Source organism: Gallinula chloropus, assembly GCF_964237585.1.
Source record: "Gallinula chloropus genome assembly, chromosome: 29".
In the NCBI taxonomy this organism is placed as follows: domain Eukaryota; kingdom Metazoa; phylum Chordata; class Aves; order Gruiformes; family Rallidae; genus Gallinula; species Gallinula chloropus.
The window spans coordinates 3972041-3994053 of NC_140114.1; the positions used below are offsets into that span (position 1 = coordinate 3972041).

Here is a 22013-nt window from a genome sequence, read left to right on the forward strand (position 1 = left end):
TGCCCGCCCCCTCCTACTTTTCTTGTCTTGTTTGGTTTTGGATTTGTTTTCATATTTCTTTGCCTGATGCTTCCTGCTCTTTTCTTTTTCTTTGGAATTGTTGTTTCATGTTCATTTTTTCCCCTGCCAACCCCCCCTGTTTCCTGCTGTTTCTATTCTCTCTTTGGTTCCCCCTGGTACCTTTGCGGTGATGACAGAACTTGGGTGGTGCCGTGGCCAAAGGTGGAGCTGCCTATGGAGGAAGATTTGTGGTTGTCCACTCCCCCGTGTGATGGAAGAAGCAGCTGCCTGGAGCCTTCTCCAGACCTGTGTGAGGGAGAGGGAGCGGTGACTGGCTGGGGAGACTCGCAAGGCCCCCACCAGCAAGCGGGTCCCGATGGCCAAAGGCCCCCAGCTCTTTCCTGAGCACGCTGGGAATTTGTGTCTGGGCTCTGGGTACCCACTGAGCTGCTGCCACAGCAGGACGGGCTTGAAAAGCAGGGAGGAGCCTTGTTTGTGTGAGGTGACCCGGGAGAGCTGGGCACAAGGAGCTGGGAAATGCTGTGGATTCCCTGGGCAGGCGTCAGGCAGGCGAGAGCCGGCACGCTGCCCGGGCTTGCTGAAGCCCTGTGCCAAAAGCGCCCCGGGGACAGGGGTGAGGGGGATTCTGGCAGCGCCCGGGGTGGGCGATGCGGAAGGTGCCTGGGGGCCAGAGCAGAGCGGGGTGCCATAGCTGCTGGTGGTGGCTGGGGGCCCTGGGGTGCCCCCCACTAAGGGTACCTGGGCTGCAGGGTAGGGCTGCTGCTGCTGCTGGGCAGGTGGTGGGCACAGTTTGTCTGAGCCTGAGAGAGAGACAGGAGCGCTGGGCGGTGGGCAGCTCTGCTTCAGCCCCCAGGAGCGCAGTGTCCCTGGGCTGAAGGCTCGGGCTGGGTCCTTCCCTGGGGGTAGACGCTGTGGGGAAGGACAGAAGTCTGCAGGGGCCGGGGGGCCCCTGGGCCGGGCTGTGGCAGCACCATGGTCCCTGGGGATGGTTGGTTGCTAAGGACTCTCTGGAGTCTCCAGGAAGTGACGTAGGGGCTGCCTGTGCTCTGCCCCACCCCAACCGCCTCCCAACCCCTCCCGGGCAGGGAAGGGGCTTGGGGGTGCCCTCAGCCCCCCCCAGCAGCTCTTGGGGGCTGTGAGGGGAAAGAAGGGTCCTGGCAAACAGGCGAGGTGCCTGAAGATCAGACCAAAGCCCTTGTCACTCCAGCCTTTAAAAAGTGCAGGGACTGCTCAGATGGCTCAGAAATGTCACGATGTACCGGTGTCCCTCACCAGGATCCTAAAAATCCCATCCCTGTAGCTTTTTGGGACCCCCTTGAGCAGATCACTGGAGCTGTTGGGGAACTCTGGGGTCTCTCAGCGTCCTTTTGCAGACTGTTCGAGGGGCAACCAAATACACCCAGCACTGAAGTTTCCAACTGCTTCCAGATTCTCCCCCCCACCCCAGAATCCCTCCCTTCCACTCCTTTTCATTTCTCTTTGGTGTTTTTTTCCCTACTTCTCCCCCCCCCCCCCCCCCCCGCACGAAACTTGATCGTGCTCTTTAGTTACTCTTTTGGCAGGGGGTTCCTTTGCTTCCTCCCCCCTTTCTCCTCTTTTATTTTCCTTTCTTCACCCCCTCCTCCACACCCTTCTTCACGCTCTTTCCTTCTTTGGTGGTGGTGGTTGTTGGGGGTGTTTCCATGTCGCCCCCCCCCCGCTTCCTGCTTTTTCTTCTGTTTTAGTTGGGACTTTTTCTCTTCCCGTCCCTGTCCCCACCTCCTGTCCTCTCCTTTTCCCTTTTTCTTGGTTTTGGGTTTTTCCTTCCCCCTTTCCTGCCCCTTCCACTTGCTGTTTCCTTTCTCTTGTTTTGCTTTTTATTCGATTCCCCCCGTGCCTTTTGCCCTTCCCTTTGTTTGTGCTTCCCGACCCCTCGCCCAGCCCTTTCCCCCGAATTTGTCCCTATGTGACCCTGTGGTTTTCTATGTGTCTCTGTGGGTCTCTATGGGTCTTCATGTGTCTCTGTGGGTCTCTATGGGTTGCTATGGGCCCCTGTAGGTCTCTGTGGGTCTCTGTGGGTCTCTATGGGTCTCTGTAGGTCTCTGTGGGGCTCTACGGGTCTCTGTGGTCCCCTGTGGGTCACCATGGTTCTCTGTGTGTCTCTGTGTCCCTATTTGTCCGTATGGGTCTCTATGAATCCCTGTGTGTCTCTATGGGTCGCTATGGGTCTTTATGAGTGTCCATGGGTCTCTGTGGTTGTCTATGGGTCCCTATGGGTCTCTGTGGATCTCTTTTGGTCTGTATGGGTTTCTGTGGTTCCTTATATTTTCATATGGTTCCCTATAGGACTCTATGGGTCTCTGTGGGCCCCTATGAGTCTCTATGGGTCTTTCTGGGTCGATGTGGGTCTCTTTCAATCTCTACGGGTTCCTTTAGGTCTCTATGAGTCTCTATGAGTCCCTGTGGGTCTCTATGGGTCCCCCTCTGACTCTGTAGATCTCTATGGATCTCTATGGATCCCTGTGGATCCCTATGTGTCTCTATGAGTCTCTATGTGTCTCTATAGGTCCATAAAGGTCCCTATGGGTTTCTGTGGGTCCATGTGGTTCTCTGTGGGTCTTTAAGGTGTCCCTGTGCATTCCTATGGGTCTCTGTGTGTCTCTCTGGGTTGCTATGTCTCTGTATGGGTCTCTATGGGTCCCTATGTGTCTCTGTGCATCTCTGTGGGTCCCTATCGGTCTCTATGTGTCCCTGTGGTTCTCTATAGGTCTCTATGGGTCTTTATGAGGCTTTATGCTTCTCTGTGGGTTCCTGTGGATCTCAGTGGGTCCATCTGGATCTCTATGGGTCTCTGTAGGTCTCTGTGGGCTCCTATGAGTTGCTCTAAGTATCTGTTGGTCTCTATGTGTCCCTACGGGTCTCTATGGGTCCCTATAGGTCTCTGTGGGTCCCTGTAGGTCTCTGATGGTCCCTGTGGGTCCCTGTGTGTCCGTATTGTTCTCCATTGGTCTCTGTGGTTCTCAATGAGTGTCTATGGGCCTCTATAGGTCCATATGGGTCTCTATGGATCCCTATGGATCCCTGTGGGTCTCTATGGGTCCCTAAGGGTCCCTGTGTGTCCCTATTGTTCTCTATGGGTCTCTGTGTGTCCCTGTGGGTCTCTATGGGTCTCTACGGGTCCCTGTAGGTCTCTGTGGGTCTCTTTGGATCCCTGTGGGTCTCTCTGTGTCCCTGTGGGTCGGTATGTGTCCCAGTGGGTGTCTCTGGGTCTCTATGTGTCCCTGTGGTGATTTATGGGTCTCTATGGGTCCCCATGTGTCAATATATGTTCCTATGGCTGTCTGTGGGTCTGTATGGGTCCCTGTGGGTCTCTGAGCGTCTCTATGGGTCTCTGTGTGTCTCTATGGGTCTCTGTGGGTCTCTTTGGGTTTCTATGAGCCTCTATGTATCTCTGTGGGTCCCTAAGAGTCTCTGTAGGTCTCTATGGCTCCCTATGGGTCTCTGTGGGTCTTTATGTGTCTCTGTGTGTCCTTCTATGTCTCTAAGGGTCTCTCTGGGTCCCTAAGGGTCGCTCTGGCTCTCTATGGGTCTCTATGAGTCTCTATGGGTCGCTATTAGTCCCTGTGGGTCCCTATGGGTCCCTACGTGTCTCTGTGGTTCTCTGTCTGTTTCTATGGGTCCTTATGGGTCCCTATGGCACAAGCGGCGCCTGCCGTAGCTGCCGGTGGTGCCTGGAGGCCCTGGGGTGCCCCCCACTAAGGGTGCCTGGGCTGCAGGGAAGGGCTGCTGCTGCTGGGCAGGCGGTGGGCACAGGTTGGCTGAGCCTGAGAGAGAGACAGGAGCGCTGGGCGGTGGGCAGCTCTGCTTCAGCCCCCAGGAGCGCAGTGTCCCTGGGCTGAAGGCTCGGGCTGGGTCCTTCCCTGGGGGTAGACGCTGTGGGGAAGGACAGAAGTCTGCAGGGGCAAGGGGGGCCCCTGGGCCGGGCACTTGGGCAGCACCATGGTCCCTGGGGATGGTTGGTTGCTAAGGACTCTCTGGAGTCTCCAGGAAGTGACGTAGGGGCTGCCTGTGTTCTGCCCCATCCCATCTGCCTCCCAGCCCCTCCCGGGCAGGGCAGGGGCTTGGGGGTGCCCTCAGCCCCCCCCAGCAGCTCTTGGGGGCTGTGAGGGGAAAGAAAGGTCCTGGCAAACAGGCGAGGTGCCTGAAGATCAGACCAAAGCCCTTGTCGCTCCAGCCTTTAAAAAGTGCAGGGACTGCTCAGATGGCCCAGAAATGTCTGGACACATTACTGTCCCTCACCAGGATCCCAAAAATCCCATCCCTGTGGCTTTTTGGGATCCCCTGGAGCAGATCACCGGAGCTGTTGGGGAGCTCTGGGGTCTCTCCAGGAGTCTGAGGCAGACTGCTTGAGGGGCTCCCAAAGCTCCCCGACACAGAGCTTCTCCTTGCTGTGCAACCAAAGAGGCCTGGCCACCCAGAGCTGCTCGAGTGGCCCCCACAAAGCCCTTTGACACACCCATAAGCAATCGACTCCCCACATCCACCTTCTCTCCTGATCGTTCCTTTTGTCTTTTTCTCTTCACACCCTCCACCCACCCACCTCTTCCTCTTGCTCTTTCTGTTTCTCTTTCTTCTGATTTTTTCTTCCTTCCGCCACCCCCCTTCCAGCCCCTTCCTCTGGCTCTTCCTTCATCTTTTTTTCTTGGGTTATTTCTTTTTCCCTCCCTACCTGCCCCTTTCTCCTTGTCTTTCCTTGGGCTTTTAGGACTGGTTTGGTTTGGGATTTTTTCTCCCTGACAGTGAAAGGAAACAACAAAACACCCCCACTGCGGGACCACACGTGTCAGACACATCACACCACACAGTGCCCACAAGAGACTGTACAGAGCACTAAAAAATACAGGCAACAGAATGATGGAAACTACAACAGAAAGTCCCCTGGGGAGCAACACAAAATACACTGAGCAATAGGATGGAGAAATGAACAGCGTGTGACACAGCACAGTGCAGACAGGACAGTGCACACTGTCCTGGGCAATACAGGCCCTGCTGCCTATACCGTGCCTACCTGACAATAACATAAATATAAAAAGATGTCTATATATGCATTTAAAGAGTGATATAAATATATATATAAAACCATGAAGCATCAGGCAATTAGACAGCAACACATATTTGGGCCCAGTGGTACACGCCACCCGCATGTCATCGATGCCTTCTGCTGTCTCCTCAGGTTTTGTTTTTCCAGTTTTCAGATTTTTTCTTTTAATCTGCTGGTTTTTAGATTCCAGCTTGCCCCTTCCACCTGCCTCTTTTATTGCTTCCTGCCCTGTGCTTCTTTAAACCCTTCTATTTGTCTTCCAGCCTGCTGTTTCCATCTGCTGTTTCTTTGGGTTTCCCTCCCACCGCTTCCACCTCCAATGATTTTTCCTTTTTGCCGCCTCTTCATCTCCTTTATTTTCTGCTGGCAGCTCCCTGCTCACACCTGCACTTCTTACTCTTGCTTTCCACTCACCCGCTTTCTTTTGACTTTTACTTTTTAGTTCCTTCCTTCTGTTTATTCCTATTGTTTCACTTCCCCATCCAACCCCCTTTCCAGGAGTTTCCTTCTCATTTCTGGTTTTGTGTGGTTCATTTTTCACTTCCTCCCCTGCCCGCTCCCTCCTACTTTTCTTGTCTTGTTTGGTTTTGGATTTGTTTTCATATTTCTTTGCCTGATGCTTCCTGCTCTTTTCTTTTTCTTTGGAATTGTTGTTTCATGTTCATTTTTTCCCCTGCCAACCCCCCCTGTTTCCTGCTGTTTCTGTTCTCTCTTTGGTTTTCCCCTGGTACCTTTCCGGTGATGACAGAACTTGGGTGGTGCCGTGGCCAAAGGTGGAGCTGCCTACGGAGGAAGGTTTGTGGTTGTCCACTCCCCCGTGTGATGGAAGAAGCAGCTGCCTGGAGCCTTCTCCAGACCTGTGTGAGGGAGAGGGAGCGGTGACTGGCTGGGGAGACTCGCAAGGCCCCCACCAGCAAGCGGGTCCCGATGGCCAAAGGCCCCCAGCTCTTTCCTGAGCACGCTGGTAATTTGTGTCTGGGCTCTGGGTACCCACTGAGCTGCTGCCACAGCAGGACGGGCTTGAAAAGCAGGGAGGAGCCTTGTTTGTGTGAGGTGACCCGGGAGAGCTGGGCACAAGGAGCTGGGAAATGCTGTGGATTCCCTGGGCAGGCGTCAGCCAGGCGAGAGCCGGCACGCTGCCCGGGCTTGCTGAAGCCCTGTGCCAAAAGCGCCCTGGGGACAGGGGTGAGGGGGATTCTGGCAGCGCCCGGGGTGGGCGATGCGGAAGGTGCCTGGGGGCCAGAGCAGAGCGGGGTGCCATAGCTGCTGGTGGTGGCTGGGGGCCCTGGGGTGCCCCCCACTAAGGGTACCTGGGCTGCAGGGTAGGGCTGCTGCTGCTGCTGGGCAGGCGGTGGGCACAGGTTGTCTGAGCCTGAGAGAGAGACAGGAGCGCTGGGCGGTGGGCAGCTCTGCTTCAGCCCCCAGGAGCGCAGTGTCCCTGGGCTGAAGGCTCGGGCTGGGTCCTTCCCTGGGGGTAGACGCTGTGGGGAAGGACAGAAGTCTGCAGGGGCCGGGGGGCCCCTGGGCCGGGCTGTGGCAGCACCATGGTCCCTGGTGATGGTTGGTTGCTAAGGACTCTCTGGAGTCTCCAGGAAGTGACGTAGGGGCTGCCTGTGCTCTGCCCCACCCCAACCGCCTCCCAACCCCTCCTGGGCAGGGAAGGGGCTTGGGGGTGCCCTCAGCCCCCCCCAGCAGCTCTTGGGGGCTGTGAGGGGAAAGAAGGGTCCTGGCAGACAGGCGAGGTGCCTGAAGATCAGACCAAAGCCCTTGTCACTCCAGCCTTTAAAAAGTGCAGGGACTGCTCAGATGGCTCAGAAATGTCACGATGTACCGGTGTCCCTCACCAGGATCCTAAAAATCCCATCCCTGCGGCTTTTTGGGACCCCCTTGAGCAGATCACTGGAGCTGTTGGGGAACTCTGGGGTCTCTCAGCGTCCTTTTGCAGACTGTTCGAGGGGCAACCAAATACCCCCAGCACTGAAGTTTCCAACTGCTTCCAGATTCTCCCCCCCACCCCAGAATCCCTCCCTTCCACTCCTTTTCATTTCTCTTTGGTGTTTTTTTCCCTACTTCTCCCCCCCCCCCCCCCCCCCCCCGCACGAAACTTGATCGTGCTCTTTAGTTACTCTTTTGGCAGGGGGTTCCTTTGCTTCCTCCCCCCTTTCTCCTCTTTTATTTTCCTTTCTTCACCCCCTCCTCCACACCCTTCTTCACGCTCTTTCCTTCTTTGGTGGTGGTGGTTGTTGGGGGTGTTTCCATGTCGCCCCCCCCCCGCTTCCTGCTTTTTCTTCTGTTTTAGTTGGGACTTTTTCTCTTCCCGTCCCTGTCCCCACCTCCTGTCCTCTCCTTTTCCCTTTTTCTTGGTTTTGGGTTTTTCCTTCCCCCTTTCCTGCCCCTTCCACTTGCTGTTTCCTTTCTCTTGTTTTGCTTTTTATTCGATTCCCCCCGTGCCTTTTGCCCTTCCCTTTGTTTGTGCTTCCCGACCCCTCGCCCAGCCCTTTCCCCCGAATTTGTCCCTATGTGACCCTGTGGTTTTCTATGTGTCTCTGTGGGTCTCTATGGGTCTTCATGTGTCTCTGTGGGTCTCTATGGGTTGCTATGGGCCCCTGTAGGTCTCTGTGGGTCTCTGTGGGTCTCTATGGGTCTCTGTAGGTCTCTGTGGGGCTCTACGGGTCTCTGTGGTCCCCTGTGGGTCACCATGGTTCTCTGTGTGTCTCTGTGTCCCTATTTGTCCGTATGGGTCTCTATGAATCCCTGTGTGTCTCTATGGGTCGCTATGGGTCTTTATGAGTGTCCATGGGTCTCTGTGGTTGTCTATGGGTCCCTATGGGTCTCTGTGGATCTCTTTTGGTCTGTATGGGTTTCTGTGGTTCCTTATATTTTCATATGGTTCCCTATAGGACTCTATGGGTCTCTGTGGGCCCCTATGAGTCTCTATGGGTCTTTCTGGGTCGATGTGGGTCTCTTTCAATCTCTACGGGTTCCTTTAGGTCTCTATGGGTCTCTATGAGTCTCTATGAGTCCCTGTGGGTCTCTATGGGTCCCCCTCTGACTCTGTAGATCTCTATGGGTCTCTATGGATCCCTGTGGATCCCTATGTGTCTCTATGAGTCTCTATGTGTCTCTATAGGTCCATAAAGGTCCCTATGGGTTTCTGTGGGTCCATGTGGTTCTCTGTGGGTCTTTAAGGTGTCCCTGTGCATTCCTATGGGTCTCTGTGTGTCCCTGTGTGTCTCTCTGGGTTGCTATGTCTCTGTATGGGTCTCTATGGGTCCCTATGTGTCTCTGTGCATCTCTGTGGGTCCCTATCGGTCTCTATGTGTCCCTGTGGTTCTCTATAGGTCTCTATGGGTCTTTATGAGGCTTTATGCTTCTCTGTGGGTTCCTGTGGATCTCAGTGGGTCCATCTGGATCTCTATGGGTCTCTGTAGGTCTCTGTGGGCTCCTATGAGTTGCTCTAAGTATCTGTTGGTCTCTATGTGTCCCTACGGGTCTCTATGGGTCCCTATAGGTCTCTGTGGGTCCCTGTAGGTCTCTGATGGTCCCTGTGGGTCCCTGTGTGTCCGTATTGTTCTCCATTGGTCTCTGTGGTTCTCAATGAGTGTCTATGGGCCTCTATAGGTCCATATGGGTCTCTATGGATCCCTATGGATCCCTGTGGGTCTCTATGGGTCCCTAAGGGTCCCTGTGTGTCCCTATTGTTCTCTATGGGTCTCTGTGTGTCCCTGTGGGTCTCTATGGGTCTCTACGGGTCCCTGTAGGTCTCTGTGGGTCTCTTTGGATCCCTGTGGGTCTCTCTGTGTCCCTGTGGGTCGGTATGTGTCCCAGTGGGTGTCTCTGGGTCTCTATGTGTCCCTGTGGTGATTTATGGGTCTCTATGGGTCCCCATGTGTCAATATATGTTCCTATGGCTGTCTGTGGGTCTGTATGGGTCCCTGTGGGTCTCTGAGCGTCTCTATGGGTCTCTGTGTGTCTCTATGGGTCTCTGTGGGTCTCTTTGGGTTTCTATGAGCCTCTATGTATCTCTGTGGGTCCCTAAGAGTCTCTGTAGGTCTCTATGGCTCCCTATGGGTCTCTGTGGGTCTTTATGTGTCTCTGTGTGTCCTTCTATGTCTCTAAGGGTCTCTCTGGGTCCCTAAGGGTCGCTCTGGCTCTCTATGGGTCTCTATGAGTCTCTATGGGTCGCTATTAGTCCCTGTGGGTCCCTATGGGTCCCTACGTGTCTCTGTGGTTCGCTGTCTGTTTCTATGGGTCCTTATGGGTCCCTATGGCACAAGCGGCGCCTGCCGTAGCTGCCGGTGGTGCCTGGAGGCCCTGGGGTGCCCCCCACTAAGGGTGCCTGGGCTGCAGGGAAGGGCTGCTGCTGCTGGGCAGGCGGTGGGCACAGGTTGGCTGAGCCTGAGAGAGAGACAGGAGCGCTGGGCGGTGGGCAGCTCTGCTTCAGCCCCCAGGAGCGCAGTGTCCCTGGGCTGAAGGCTCGGGCTGGGTCCTTCCCTGGGGGTAGACGCTGTGGGGAAGGACAGAAGTCTGCAGGGGCCGGGGGGCCCCTGGGCCGGGCTGTGGCAGCACCATGGTCCCTGGTGATGGTTGGTTGCTAAGGACTCTCTGGAGTCTCCAGGAAGTGACGTAGGGGCTGCCTGTGCTCTGCCCCGCCCCATCTGCCTCCCAGCCCCTCCCGGGCAGGGCAGGGGCTTGGGGGTGCCCTCAGCCCCCCCCAGCAGCTCTTGGGGGCTGTGAGGGGAAAGAAGGGTCCTGGCAAACAGGCGAGGGGCCTGAAGATCAGACCAAAGCCCTTGTCACTCCAGCCTTTAAAAAGTGCAGGGACTGCTCAGATGGCCAGAAATGCCACGATGCACCGGTGTCCCTCACCAGGATCCCAAAAATCCCATCCCTTTGGCTTTTTGGGAGCCCCTTGAGCAGATCACCGGAGCTGTCAGGGAACTCTGGGGTCTCTCAGCGTCCTTTTGCAGACTGCTCGAGGTGCAACCAAATACCCCCAGCACTGAGGTGTTCCAACTGCTTCCAGCCTCTCCCCCCCACCCCAGAATCCCTCCCTTCCACTCACTCCTTTTCATTTCTCTTTGGTGGTTTTTTCCCTACTTCTCCCCCCCCCTCATAACCCACCTGCCCCAGCATGAAACTGATTGTGCTCTTCATCTGCTCTTCTTTGCTTCCTCCCCCCTTTCTCCTCTTTTATTTTCCTTTCTTCACCCCCATCTCCAAACCCTTCTTCACGCTCTTTCCTTCTTTGGTGGTGGTGGTTGTTGGGGGGTGTTTCCATGTCATCCCCCCCCTGCTGCTTCCTGCTTTTTCTTCTGTTGTTGGTGGTTCTTTTTCTCTTCCCGTCCCTGTCCCCACCTCCTGTCCTCTCCTTTTCTTGTTTTCTTGGTTTTGGGGTTTTTTCTTCCCTCTTTCCTGCCCCTTCCACTTGCTGTTTCCTTTCTCTTGTTTTGCTTTTTATTCGATTCCCCCCGTGCCTTTTGCCCTTCCCTTTGTTTGTGCTTCCCGACCCCTCGCCCAGCCCTTTTCCCCGAATTTGTCTCTATGTGTCCCTGTGGGTCTCTGTGGGTCTCTGTGGGTCCCTCGGTGTCCCTATGGGCTTCTGTAGGTCTCTATGAGTCTCTATGGGTGTCTTTATGTCCCTGTTGGTCTCTATGGGTCTCTATGGATCCCTGTGTGTCCCTACGGTTCTCTATGGGTCCCTGTACGTCTCTATGGGTCCCTACGGGTCCCTCTGAGTCACTGTGGGTCTCTATGAGTCCCCCTGGGTCTCTATGGATCTCTAAGGTTCTCTGTGAGTCCCTGTGGGGTCCTAGGGGTCTCTGTGGGTCTCTATGAGTCTCTATGTGTCTCTATGGTTCCCTGTGGGTCTTTATGCATCTCTGTGTTTTCCTATATGTCTCTATGGGTTCCTGTGGGTCTCTATGTGTCACTTTGGGTGTCTGTGCATTTCTATGTGTCCCAGTGGGTCTCTATGGGTCCCTATGGGTCTCTATATTTATGCTTCTCTATGGGTCTCTATGGGTCCCTCTGTGTCCCTATGGGTCTCTATGGGTCTCTTTTGGTTTCTATGGGTCCCCGTGGGTCTCTACGGGTCTTTATGGGTCTCAAATTGTCCCTATGGGTCTCTATGGGTCTCGATGGGTCCCTTTAAGTAGCTGTTGTTCTCTGTGTGTCCATACGGGTCTCTATTTGTCCCTATAGGTCTCTATGGGTCCCTGTGGGTCCCTCTGAGTTGCTGTGGGTCTCTATGAGTCCCCCTTGGATCTCTCTGGGTTTTTAAGGGTCTTTATGATTCCCTGTGGGTCTCTATTGGTCTCTGTGGGTCCCTGTGTGTCCCTGTTGTTTTCTGTGGGTCTGTATGTGTCCCTATGGGGCTCTATGGTGCTCTATGAGTCTCTATGGTTCTCTGTGGGTCCATATGGGTCTCTTTCGGTCTCTATGGTCCCTATAGGACTCTATGGGTCTCTGTGAGTCCCTGTGGCTCTCTGTGGGTCCCTCTGGGACTCTGTGGATCCCTGTGGGTCTCTGTGTTTCTCTGTGGTTCCCTCTGGGTCTCTGTGGCTTACTATGTGTCTCTATAGGACCCTATGGGTCTCTGTGGGTCCCTATGGGTCTCTGTGGGTCTCTAAGGGGTCCCTGTGATTCTCTATAGGTCTCTATGAGTTTCTATATGTCTGTTTGGGTTCCTATGGCTGTCTATGGGTCTCTGTGGATATCTATGGCTCCTTGTGGGTCTCTGTGTGTCTCTGTGGGTCCCTATGGGTCTCTATGTGTCACTATGAGTCTCTATGGATCCCTGTGGGTCCCTGTTGTGTCTCTATGGGTCCCTATGGGTCTCTATGGGTCTATGTGTGTCTCTATGGTTTCCTGTGGGTGTCTGTGAGTCTGTCTGGGTCTCTATGGTTCTCTATAGGTCTCTGTGTGTCCGTGTAGGTCGTTATGGGTCTCTGTGGATCTCCACAGGTTTCAATGAATCTCTGTGGGTCTCTATGGGTGTCTATGGGTGTCTGCGGTTTCCTGTTTTCTCTATGTGTCCATATGGGTCTCTGTGGGTCCCTATGTGTCTTTATGGCTCTCTGTGGCTCCCTATGGGAATCTATAGGTTTCTATGGGTCTCCATATATCCCTGTTGGTCTCTATGGTTCCCTGTGGGTTCCTACGAGTCTCTACGAGTATCTATGAGTCCCTATAGGTCCCTATGTGTCCCTAAGGGTTTCTATTGGTCTCTGTGTGTCTCTGTGGGTCTCTCTGGGTCTCTCTGGGTCTCTGTGGGTCTTTATGTGTCCCTTTGCATCGCTATGTGTTTCTGTGTGTCTCTCTGGGTCTCTATGGGTGCCTATGGGTATCCATGGGTTTCTATGTGTCTCTGTGGTTCCCTGTGGGTCTCTATGGGTCTCTATGGGTCCATATGTGTCTCTTTGTATCTTTAGGGATTCCTATGAGGCTCTGTGTGTCCCTATGCGTCTCTATGGGTCAATCAGTGTCCCTGTGTATTTCTAGGGGTCTCTAGGGGTCCCTGTGGGTGTCTATGTGTTTCTATCTCTCCCTCTGGGTCTCTATGGGTCTCTATGGGTTGCTGTTAGTCTGTGTGGGTCCCTATGGGTCTCTATGTGTCTCTGTGGTTCTCTATCTGTTTCTGTGGGTCCTTATGGGTCCCTATGGCACAAACGGCGGCTGCTGTAGCTGCTGGTGGTGCCTGGGGGCCCTGGGGTGCCCCCCACTAAGGGTGCCTGGGCTGCAGGGAAGGGCTGCTGCTGCTGGGCAGGCGGTGGGCACAGGTTGTCTGAGCCTGAGAGAGAGACAGGAGCGCTGGGCAGTGGGCAGCTCTGCTTCAGCCCCCAGGAGCGCAGTGTCCCTGGGCTGAAGGCTCGGGCTGGGTCCTTCCCTGGGGGTAGACGCTGTGGGGAAGGACAGAAGTCTGCAGGGGCCGGGGGGCCCCTGGGCCGGGCTGTGGCAGCACCATGGTCCCTGGTGATGGTTGGTTGCTAAGGACTCTCTGGAGTCTCCAGGAAGTGACGTAGGGGCTGCCTGTGCTCTGCCCCGCCCCATCTGCCTCCCAGCCCCTCCCGGGCAGGGCAGGGGCTTGGGGGTGCCCTCAGCCCCCCCCAGCAGCTCTTGGGGGCTGTGAGGGGAAAGAAAGGTCCTGGCAGACAGGCGAGGTGCCTGAAGATCAGACCAAAGCCCTTGTCACTCCAGCCTTTAAAAAGTGCAGGGGCTGCTCAGATGGCCCAGAAATTCCATGACGTACTGGTGTCCCTCACCAGGATCCCAAAAATCCCATCCCTGTGGCTTTTTGGGACCCCCTGGAGCAGATCACCGGAGCTGTTGGGGAGCTCTGGGGTCTCTCCAGGAGTCTCAGGCAGACTGCTTGAGGGGCTCCCAAGGCTCCCCGACACAGAGCTTCTCCTCGCTGCGCAACCAAAGAGGCCTGGCCACCCAGAGCTGCTCGAGGGGCCCCCACAAAGCCCTTTGACCCTCCCATAAGCAACCGACCCTTCCACAAGCAACCGACCCCCCCACATCCGCCTTGTTTCCTGATCGTTCCTTTTGTCTTTTTCTCTTTACACCCTCCACCCACCCACCTCTTCCTCTTGCTTTCTCTTGTTCTCTTTGGTTGGGTTCTTTTTACTCACCTGCCTCCAGCCCTTTCCTCTGGCTCTTCCTTCTCTTTTTCTTCTCCCTACCCGCCCCTTTCTCCTTGTCTTTCCTTGGGGTGGGTTTTTTTTTTTTGCTGTTTGGGATTTTTTTCCCCCTTTTCCCCTTTCCCTGTCCCTTCCTCCATCTCTTTTCTCTGTTTTTCTTTGGAGATCCCCAACTTCTCCAACATCAGTCCTTTCCCACGGGGATTTATCTCTTCCCCAGCTTCCCCAGCGTGGGTCACTGCTATGGGTGCAGTCATAAAATCCCAGAATATTTATCAGGCCCAGACTACTCCATCCTGTCCTTCACAGGGTCAGAAGCCCCCCCGCTCAGCAAACCTGCTCCAGCATGGATCTCTCTGTCCCTCGCTCATCTCTGTGTCTCTGTCTCTCTCTGTAGGCTGCAGGTGCTGCCAGGGGTTTTCTCCAGTGTGGGTCACAGCAGCTCCTGTCTCTCTGCCCCTGCTCCAGCGTGGGGCCTCTCCACGGGCTGCAGGTGGGGTCTGGGCCTTTTCCCTGGGCTGTGGGGGGACACCCACTCCACCAGGGGTTTCTGCAGGGGCTGCAGGGGCATCATTCTCTCCAGCACCTGGGGTGCCTCCTTCCACCCCCCTCACTGGCTTTGGTGCCTGCACATTTTCTTACATCTTCTCACTCCCTTTTTCTGGGGGTACAAAGCAGCTGCTTGTGGGTTTTTCCCTCCTAAGTGTGATTCCCAGAGGAACCCTGACCATCACTGATGGGCTCAGCCTCCGTCAGCATTGACTCCAGCCTTGAGCTGGGTGGTGTTTGCTCTGTGGAGCCTGCAGAGAGCTTCTGGCTGCTTCTTGCAGCAGCCCCCCCTGCAGCCCCCCTGCTCCACCTGAACCCAGCCACGCAAAACTACAACAGGCACTAATGAACTTTGCTATAAAATGAACGATGCCTCAGTTCACTTCTCTGATACCCAAACAGCTCCCTGTCAGCGAGCTCAGGTACTGTATTTGATCAGGGAAGAACAAATACCAGATGTGTTTAGAATATATTTCCTTTCCAGTCTTCACATCTCCCTTCTTGCCAAGTGTTTTCCTTTTGTCCTAGGAGCAGGTTGCTGTTGGGGTGATTCAGTGCTGTGAAACCTGACAGTCTCAGTGTCATTTATTCCCTTTCAGTGCTTGGCCTTCAGCTGCTGCTCGTTGTCGGCTCTCTGCCTCTGGCTGTGTGAGAACCTGGGAGGAGCCATCAATGGTGGGAGGATGAGTTCCTGCTGTGAAGAGGACAGTCACTGTAGGAAGACCCTTACCTGATGTCCGGTCAGTAGTCTTGGTGAAGTCTCTGCCTGTGTCTTTGTGCCATGTCACCTGTTCCCAGAGAACTGTAGGATGGGTTTTAATCCAAGAGTTGGCTGAAGGGAAAACTCCAAACCAAGATCACAGCCCTTTTCCCAAGGTGCTGTGATTGGAGACCTGGAGAACGTGCTCCTTAGTTCCCAGCACCGTCTGATCCCTGTTCCTTCCTTGGTCAGCAGGTGGCTACTAGTGAGCTGGCTATATTTATGGGACCACAACTTCCTCCTCAGGTGATGAAGGTCATTTGGGGGGGAGATAATGAGACCAAATTGACAGCGGTGTAGGGGTTTACTGTGTGGCTCAGGCTTTGTTTCTTCAAATACAGATTGGCTTTCAGTTGTCTCACCTTACCTATATCCTTATTCTACAGAAATCATTGGTTAACTTTATTGATTCCTTTGAATATAAAGAAGGGAGGGTAATGCTCAGCGTATTTATGTTCTTTCCTGAAAGTCCTTATCATGGTTTTTTGAGTCCAGGTCCATAGCCAGTAGCCACTGTTTTAATACAGAGCCCATAAAGCTTCCCCCAGAGATCAAGGCACACACTGTCCTAGTTACCTATTGCTAATGGCCTGAAGGGGCTTTATACTCTCAGAGCTGCTGTAACTCCTTTAACATCAAAATCATCTTCTAAGCTACAAGAAAAAAACTAGAATTTTTTTAGGGTGGCTAAAACAAGCTGCTGCAGATGCTTCTGCATTTTTCTGTAGCCTTTTGGTGTAGCTGGTTCCGTTGCAGAAGTTGTTCACAGCCTGGAGGCAGAAAACATTGACACAAAGGTACCGTGACACTTGAGGAGCTGCATGAACAAAGGCCTCCCCCCCAGAGTCTAATATGTCTGCTGCAGGCTGGGCAGTGTCCCTTGTGGCACAGTGTGACTCCTTTCTGGGCAGTCAGTAGGTCTGGTGCACTTGTGGTCCATGGAGACTGAGTGCCAGGTGAGCCAGAGCCGGGTCCGGGAGGGGTGAGAGGGCTTCTGGCCCATGGGTGGCAATTGCCAGAGGACTCAGTGTAGCTGGGAATGTCCGTGTGCTTCCAGAGCCAGGGTCATTTCTCCTGCTCTGTGGCTTTTTGGTTCTTGCTTGGAAGGAAAGAACAAAGCCGAGGTACACATGAGCTGACCCCCTTTCTGTTGCCAGCCATGAAGGTGCCTCTCGGCGGGGTTCTTCCTCCAAGAGAGCCACGTGTCTGGGCAAGGTCGTGGTCCATCCAGCTGTCTTGTGCATCTGTCTGTGAAGCTGTCTTTCCATGGAGCGTTGTCTTTTGTACCCCAGTCTGCTGGCTGTCTCGTTCAGCAGGAATACTTGACAGCTGATGCAGCAGGATGTAACCGCTGCCTGCAAGGTGGTTTTATGCCCCCAAGGAGCTGAGTGGGGATAAGGCCATTTCTAACTGGAAGGACTCTAGGAAGGGCTGACCCCTTTCTGTTACTGAGTCTTTGTGCATACACACACACAGACACACACACACAGACACGCACAGACACACAGACACAGACACAGACACAGACACAGACACAGACACACAGACACACACACACACACACAGACACACAGACACACAGACACAGACACAGACACACACACACACACACACACACACACACAGACACACACACACACACACACACAGACACTCCCACACACACACACAGACACAGAGACACAGACACACACACACTCTCTCTCTCTCTCTCTCTGTCTCTCTATTTCAGGGGGTCCTTCTTGAGGTTTTTTTCAATTTTCTTACAAGTGTGTCAGTACCTGGTGTTTTTCCTCCAGCATCTCTGCTCTGCTGCGACTGCTGGGTCTCGTGTGGTCATACTGGTGTGGCCCCAAGTGACTCAGCTGTGCTGCAGAATGTGTCTGGGCTTGGACTGCTGTTAAAACATCAGATGAGGGAAAAGCCTGGATGAGAACTAACAGTTTGCTTTTCCGTGCTGTGTCTTTGCTTACGTTGAGCAGAGTGACTGTTCTCTGTGTCTGTCAGGGACATCTTTCCGGTGTCTTTCTGGTCGGAGCTGTGCAGTCGTGTTGGGCAATTTGATGGGGACAGAGAGGGCTTTAAGCTGGGGACTGTGAAACCAGACCAGGTGTTTGGTGTGGCGGTGAATGATGCAAATATCCTCCTCTCTGCAGAAGGGCTGAGGTATTTGGTTCCCAAGGATATGCTGTCTGACATCAAAGCACTTGACAGGTCTGAAAGGGGGTTGGTTTGGCTGAGCAGTGGCAGCTGCAAGTCAGAACTGAACACGGCAGGGATAGAGCAGTGCGTTGCTGTAGTGTGTGGCCATGGTCAGCCGTAGCTGTCCTTACTGCCACGGGAGCTGATCAATCCACCACCTCTCGTCAGCCTGTTCCGGCACCTCACTACTCTCTCTGTAAAAAAACTTCCCTCTAATATCTAATCTAAACCTTCCTTCCTTTAGTTTTAATCTATTCCCCCTTGTCTTACCATTGTCTACCCTTTTAAAAAGTTGATTCCCCTTCTGTTTGTATGTTCCTCTCAGGTACTTGAAGGCCCGAAAAGAAAGAAGATGGAAGTCTTCTTCATGCTTTTAGCAGAAGAATGTAACACCTTATTTTTGCAAAGAGGGGGAAGGACATGGAAGTGGAAGCACGATTCATTGGAAACAAAGAGTGCCTGCAGATCTCAAATAAGATCACAGCAAAACCCCAGCTCGCTTGCATCCCTCCTTGCTGCAACACTTTCCCCCCCCCCATGTTTAACAGCAATAGTATGTTCAAATCCTCAAAATGTGGGAGTGGGCTTAAATGATAACCCATTCCTGAATTTAGCATTTATCTACTAAAACTGTATCCTTTGGAGTAAGAGTGAAAAAACAGGCAACAGTGGATAAAGCAACATTGCATCAAAACAAAAGGACTGTTAGTTAGCAGATGCAAAGTACCTGCTGCAACTCCAAAAGTCAAATTCACCATTCAATGAAACTCTGCTGCATCAGAATGAATGTAACAGAGGTGGCAATGAAACATTTGCTGTATTAACAGCATCCTTTTAATGCCATTCCGAATTCCAGAGACAGAAGGTCACAGCATAAACATCCCTTCTTTCAAGAGACATTTTTTCCCCAACACGAATACAAAAAGAGAACATCAGCAACCAACAAAAACACTACAAGCAAGAATAAAGACTGAAAAATAATGGGGAATCGATAATATTTTGTTATATAGCATACAACAAGCAATTCAAATAATGTTAAATAACTGATAATGAACATCAGGAAGCACTGCAAATGTCACGGGGCTTTTCGCATCATGGGATCACATGAGGTACTGCGGATAGAGAGCACAAGGCATTAGTTGTCTAAGGAAATCAGGATAAGCACTGGTTTCCCAGGCACGGCAGTGAAAACAGAATTTCAGGGAAGAATTTGAGGAATAACAAGGGAAGGAGATACTTAAGGGAACTCTGTTACTGACAAGTGGAGGAGACAGCACACAAGACAGCCAGCTCCCAAAAAAATTAATTATTTTTTCTTCTTTCCTCCTTTTTTAGCATTGTTGCTGTATTTTGCTTCCAGTTGTGCCAACAAGCCCTCCGTTTCCATTTTTCAATGTTAATTTCTGCTTTGAATCAGCGCTTTCACATCATCTTCTCCATTGAGGCCCGCTTCGTTCTTCATCTTTTCTGCCTCTCTCGCTTCTTTTTCTGCCCAGCGTTTTCTTGAGAACCTTTTCTGCTTCGACTCTTCTACAAAGCCTCGGTGGGATGGGACTTCTCCGGAATCGCTGGCCTTTTCTATGATTTTCCATATTCTGGGTTTGTCTGTATAGTCCAGGCACAGCCCAGACTCCATTACCCTGTCCATGTCCCCCTCAAAATCCACGTACGCTGCTTCAGTACCGGCCAGCTCTTCTTGAGAATTTTTATAGCTCTTTTCAAAGTCTTCAGTGTCTTTCAGAGAGACCTTCTTGAAGAGCAGCTGCCAGTCCTCCTGCCAGTCCCGCTCGCCACGAAGGGCCTTGCCCTCCTCATCCCCCGTGCCCTGCTCATCGTACACCGCACGCTGCTCCGCGTCGCTCAGGACGGCGTACGCCTCACCCAGGATCTGGAACCGCCGCGTCACCTCCTCCTTCGCATCGGGCTCAGCGCGATCAGGGTGGACGCGGAGCGAGGCGCGGTGGGAACCGCGGTGGATCTCCTGGGCTGAGGCCTCCCGGCGGACGCCGAGGACGCGGTAAAGGTCCGAGGAGCCGAAGGCAGCCTCGCTCTGCTCCAGCAGCCCCATCCCACTGCGGCGCCGGCACCGCCCCCGCCCGCTAAGAGCGCACCAACAGCCGCTGCTGTTAGAAAGTCTCTTAGTTAAAATGTCCTCATTTCCAAGTGCTGCATGTTCGGTCTGGCTGAACCTTGTGGACAGTACAAAGGACCTGATGTTTGTTGCCTCTCTGGCTAGGGGGGTGAAAAACCATTAGAGGGAAAATGCACACAGAGGTGCGTATGTGCAACATGCATGTCTGTATTTTTTTGTTCTTGGGCACCAGTTTGCCTGTTGTTCGCTCTGCTTTCCCCAGAGGTACACAACAGCCCTGCTCTGCTTGTTGGCATTTTGATCCCATGTGTGTGCACGTGTGCGTGCGTGTGTTCTGTATAGCCCTCTCCCTCTCCTTAGATGCTCAGTCAAGCCACTAACTGGCCCTGAATGACCTGTCCTCTCAGTTACATCATGTGCAGACACAGATGGGCCCCAGGCCTATGGCCTCTCCAGTAGCTGTGCCTTCTGCCCACCAGCCCAGCCCTTGGCTCCGACCTCCCCAGACTCTCCTGTACGTGGCCCAGACTCGGGGCCTTTCCTGGTTCCCACAAGTGAAGCTACTTGTCATCTATGCTGGCCTGGTGTCTTAGGGATGGCACGGGCTGCAAGGAACTGCAGCCCCTTCTCCTGCTGCTGCCACTTGGATCTCTGTGCTGCAGGACTCAGAACCACCATTACATAAATAAGCCAGGACAGACTAGTGGTCAGCATCCCCCAGTGAGTCCTATTCCAGGCAGAGGCACTTGCTTGGACTGTTAGGTGATACTTGTGGCCCTGTGGGGTCCCTCACCCTGGAGCCAGGCCTTGGGCTGAGCAATGGGCTCGCTTGGAGCAGGGCCGGGCTGCTCCCCTGGCACTGCGCTCCTGGGGTGTCCCAGTAAAGAGACAGGTGGTTGAAGTCGTCCTCGTCAAAAGGCCTGTCTCATGAAGATATGTCACCAAGTTTTCTGCCCTTTTCACAATGCAGCTTAGCAGCTTAGCTTGGTGCACTCCCAAAGAAACTTTAGCTTGTGAACTGAACAAGAGCCCCCTCGTTGTCATCACAGCTTTCCTCGTGTAGTCAGGGTGATAGGTTCTCCTTGCAGAAATGCCAAAAGTTCAACAGTCATATAAAAGTTTTAGCTGGAATTGCCTTTGGTTTTGTAGAGAAATGCTGTCCCCTGAAGGAAATCCTGTAATGTGTCTCTGAAGGGTGCAGACCTTGAGGAGCAGGCTGCTCAAGAGTGAGTCCCCGTGTAGCTCCTCCCTGCCCCCCTACCAAAACTTTGCCATGCAAATCCCATACACAGTTCAAGGAGGGAAGCAGTGAGAGAGGATGCTGTGTGGTAAATACTGGGCTGATCTTTTGTTGAAGCAGCAAGCGATGGAGCTTTTTGGCATTTGGGAGTTTAGCTGGAGCAGAAGGGGCTGGAATAATCTTGCCAATGAGCATAAACTTGTATATAGGAAGTTCCACCTAAACATCAGGAGGAACATCTTTCCTGTGAGGGTGGTAGAGCACTGGGACAGGCTGCCCAGAAGTTGCGGAGTCTCCATCTCTGGCACTACTCAGAGCCCACCTGGATGCTGTCCTGGGCAGCCTGCTGTAGGAGATGTGGCTCTGGCAGGGGGGTTGGACTAGATGCTGTGAAGAGGGCCCTTCCAACTCCCAGCATTCTCTGCTTCTGTGGTAAGTCACAATGGTCAGCGTGACATGTAGGTATGTGTCATAATAGAGCCTGATTGGGATTGGACCTGGAGGTCTCATTAGCATTCTGTAACTGCTGAGCAGGTAGGGTGTCCTCCAGTAGGTCCTGTAATCACTCAGTCTTAATATACCCTGAGTTGGTTGAGGGCTGGCCTTTTATTCTTCACAGCTACACTGACTAAGGGCCTGGAGCATATCCCCTGCGAGGGGGATCTCTCCTTCTCTGGAGATACTCCAGACCTGTCTGGACACCGACCTGTGCGACCTGTCCTAGGTAGGCTGCTTTAGCAGGGGGGGGTTGGACACGATGATCTCTGGAGGTTCCTTCCAACCCCTACAATTCTGTGATTCTGTGTTTAAAAGGAGTTTTTTGGGAATAGGTTCTGGTGGCTGTTTAAGGAGGACGTATTTGGAAAGATGCTTCATGTGTAGAGAATTTGGGTACAGACAGTGTTCACACTGGCCCCTGGCATCTTCCTTTTGGATTGCCAGTTGCGGAAAGATCCTCATCTGAGAGGGTCTTCTGTGTATGTGCTGGGTGGGTTTCTGTGTTGCCTTGTGAATCAAAAGGACCACTTCACCTTGTGACTTTTGGTAGACGTAAGTTGCCCTCTAAATCAGTTTCCTTAGCATTGGAAGTGCCTTCATTTCGAATTAACTTTTCTTCCATACTTAAGAGTATTTTTATAATGCTCAGTTGAGTTGAGATACTGAGGAAAGTTGGAGGCAGCCAGAGTGGTCTTAGTGTTTCTGCCTGTCTTTCATTCTGCCAGTGACTCTTGGCTTGTGCATGCTATGTTCAGATGTTGATTTTGTGTACTGTTTTCAGTGTTTTGGTTTGTATTTTCCTGTCCTTGCTCTTACATCAACTTTTTGTCTTAGTACTGCAGAAGCAGTTCAGCAGAAAGTGGACGACATGGGGAAGAGGCGCAGAGGACAAATGGGAGAAGACCCTGGGGTATTCCACAGCGTGG

The 22013-nt window shown here is 53.2% G+C and overlaps 1 protein-coding gene across 1 annotated transcript; it reads right to left on the minus strand.

The window, feature by feature from the left end:
• Positions 1–18653: 18653 nt before the first annotated feature.
• On the minus strand, positions 18654–19325 carry LOC311202241 (dnaJ homolog subfamily C member 9-like; the record flags this gene model as incomplete). Its single annotated transcript, XM_084276790.1, has 1 exon — positions 18654–19325. The coding sequence occupies one exon, from the start codon at positions 19323–19325 to the stop codon at positions 18654–18656; it is 672 nt and encodes a 223-aa protein (XP_084132916.1).
• Positions 19326–22013: the final 2688 nt, after the last annotated feature.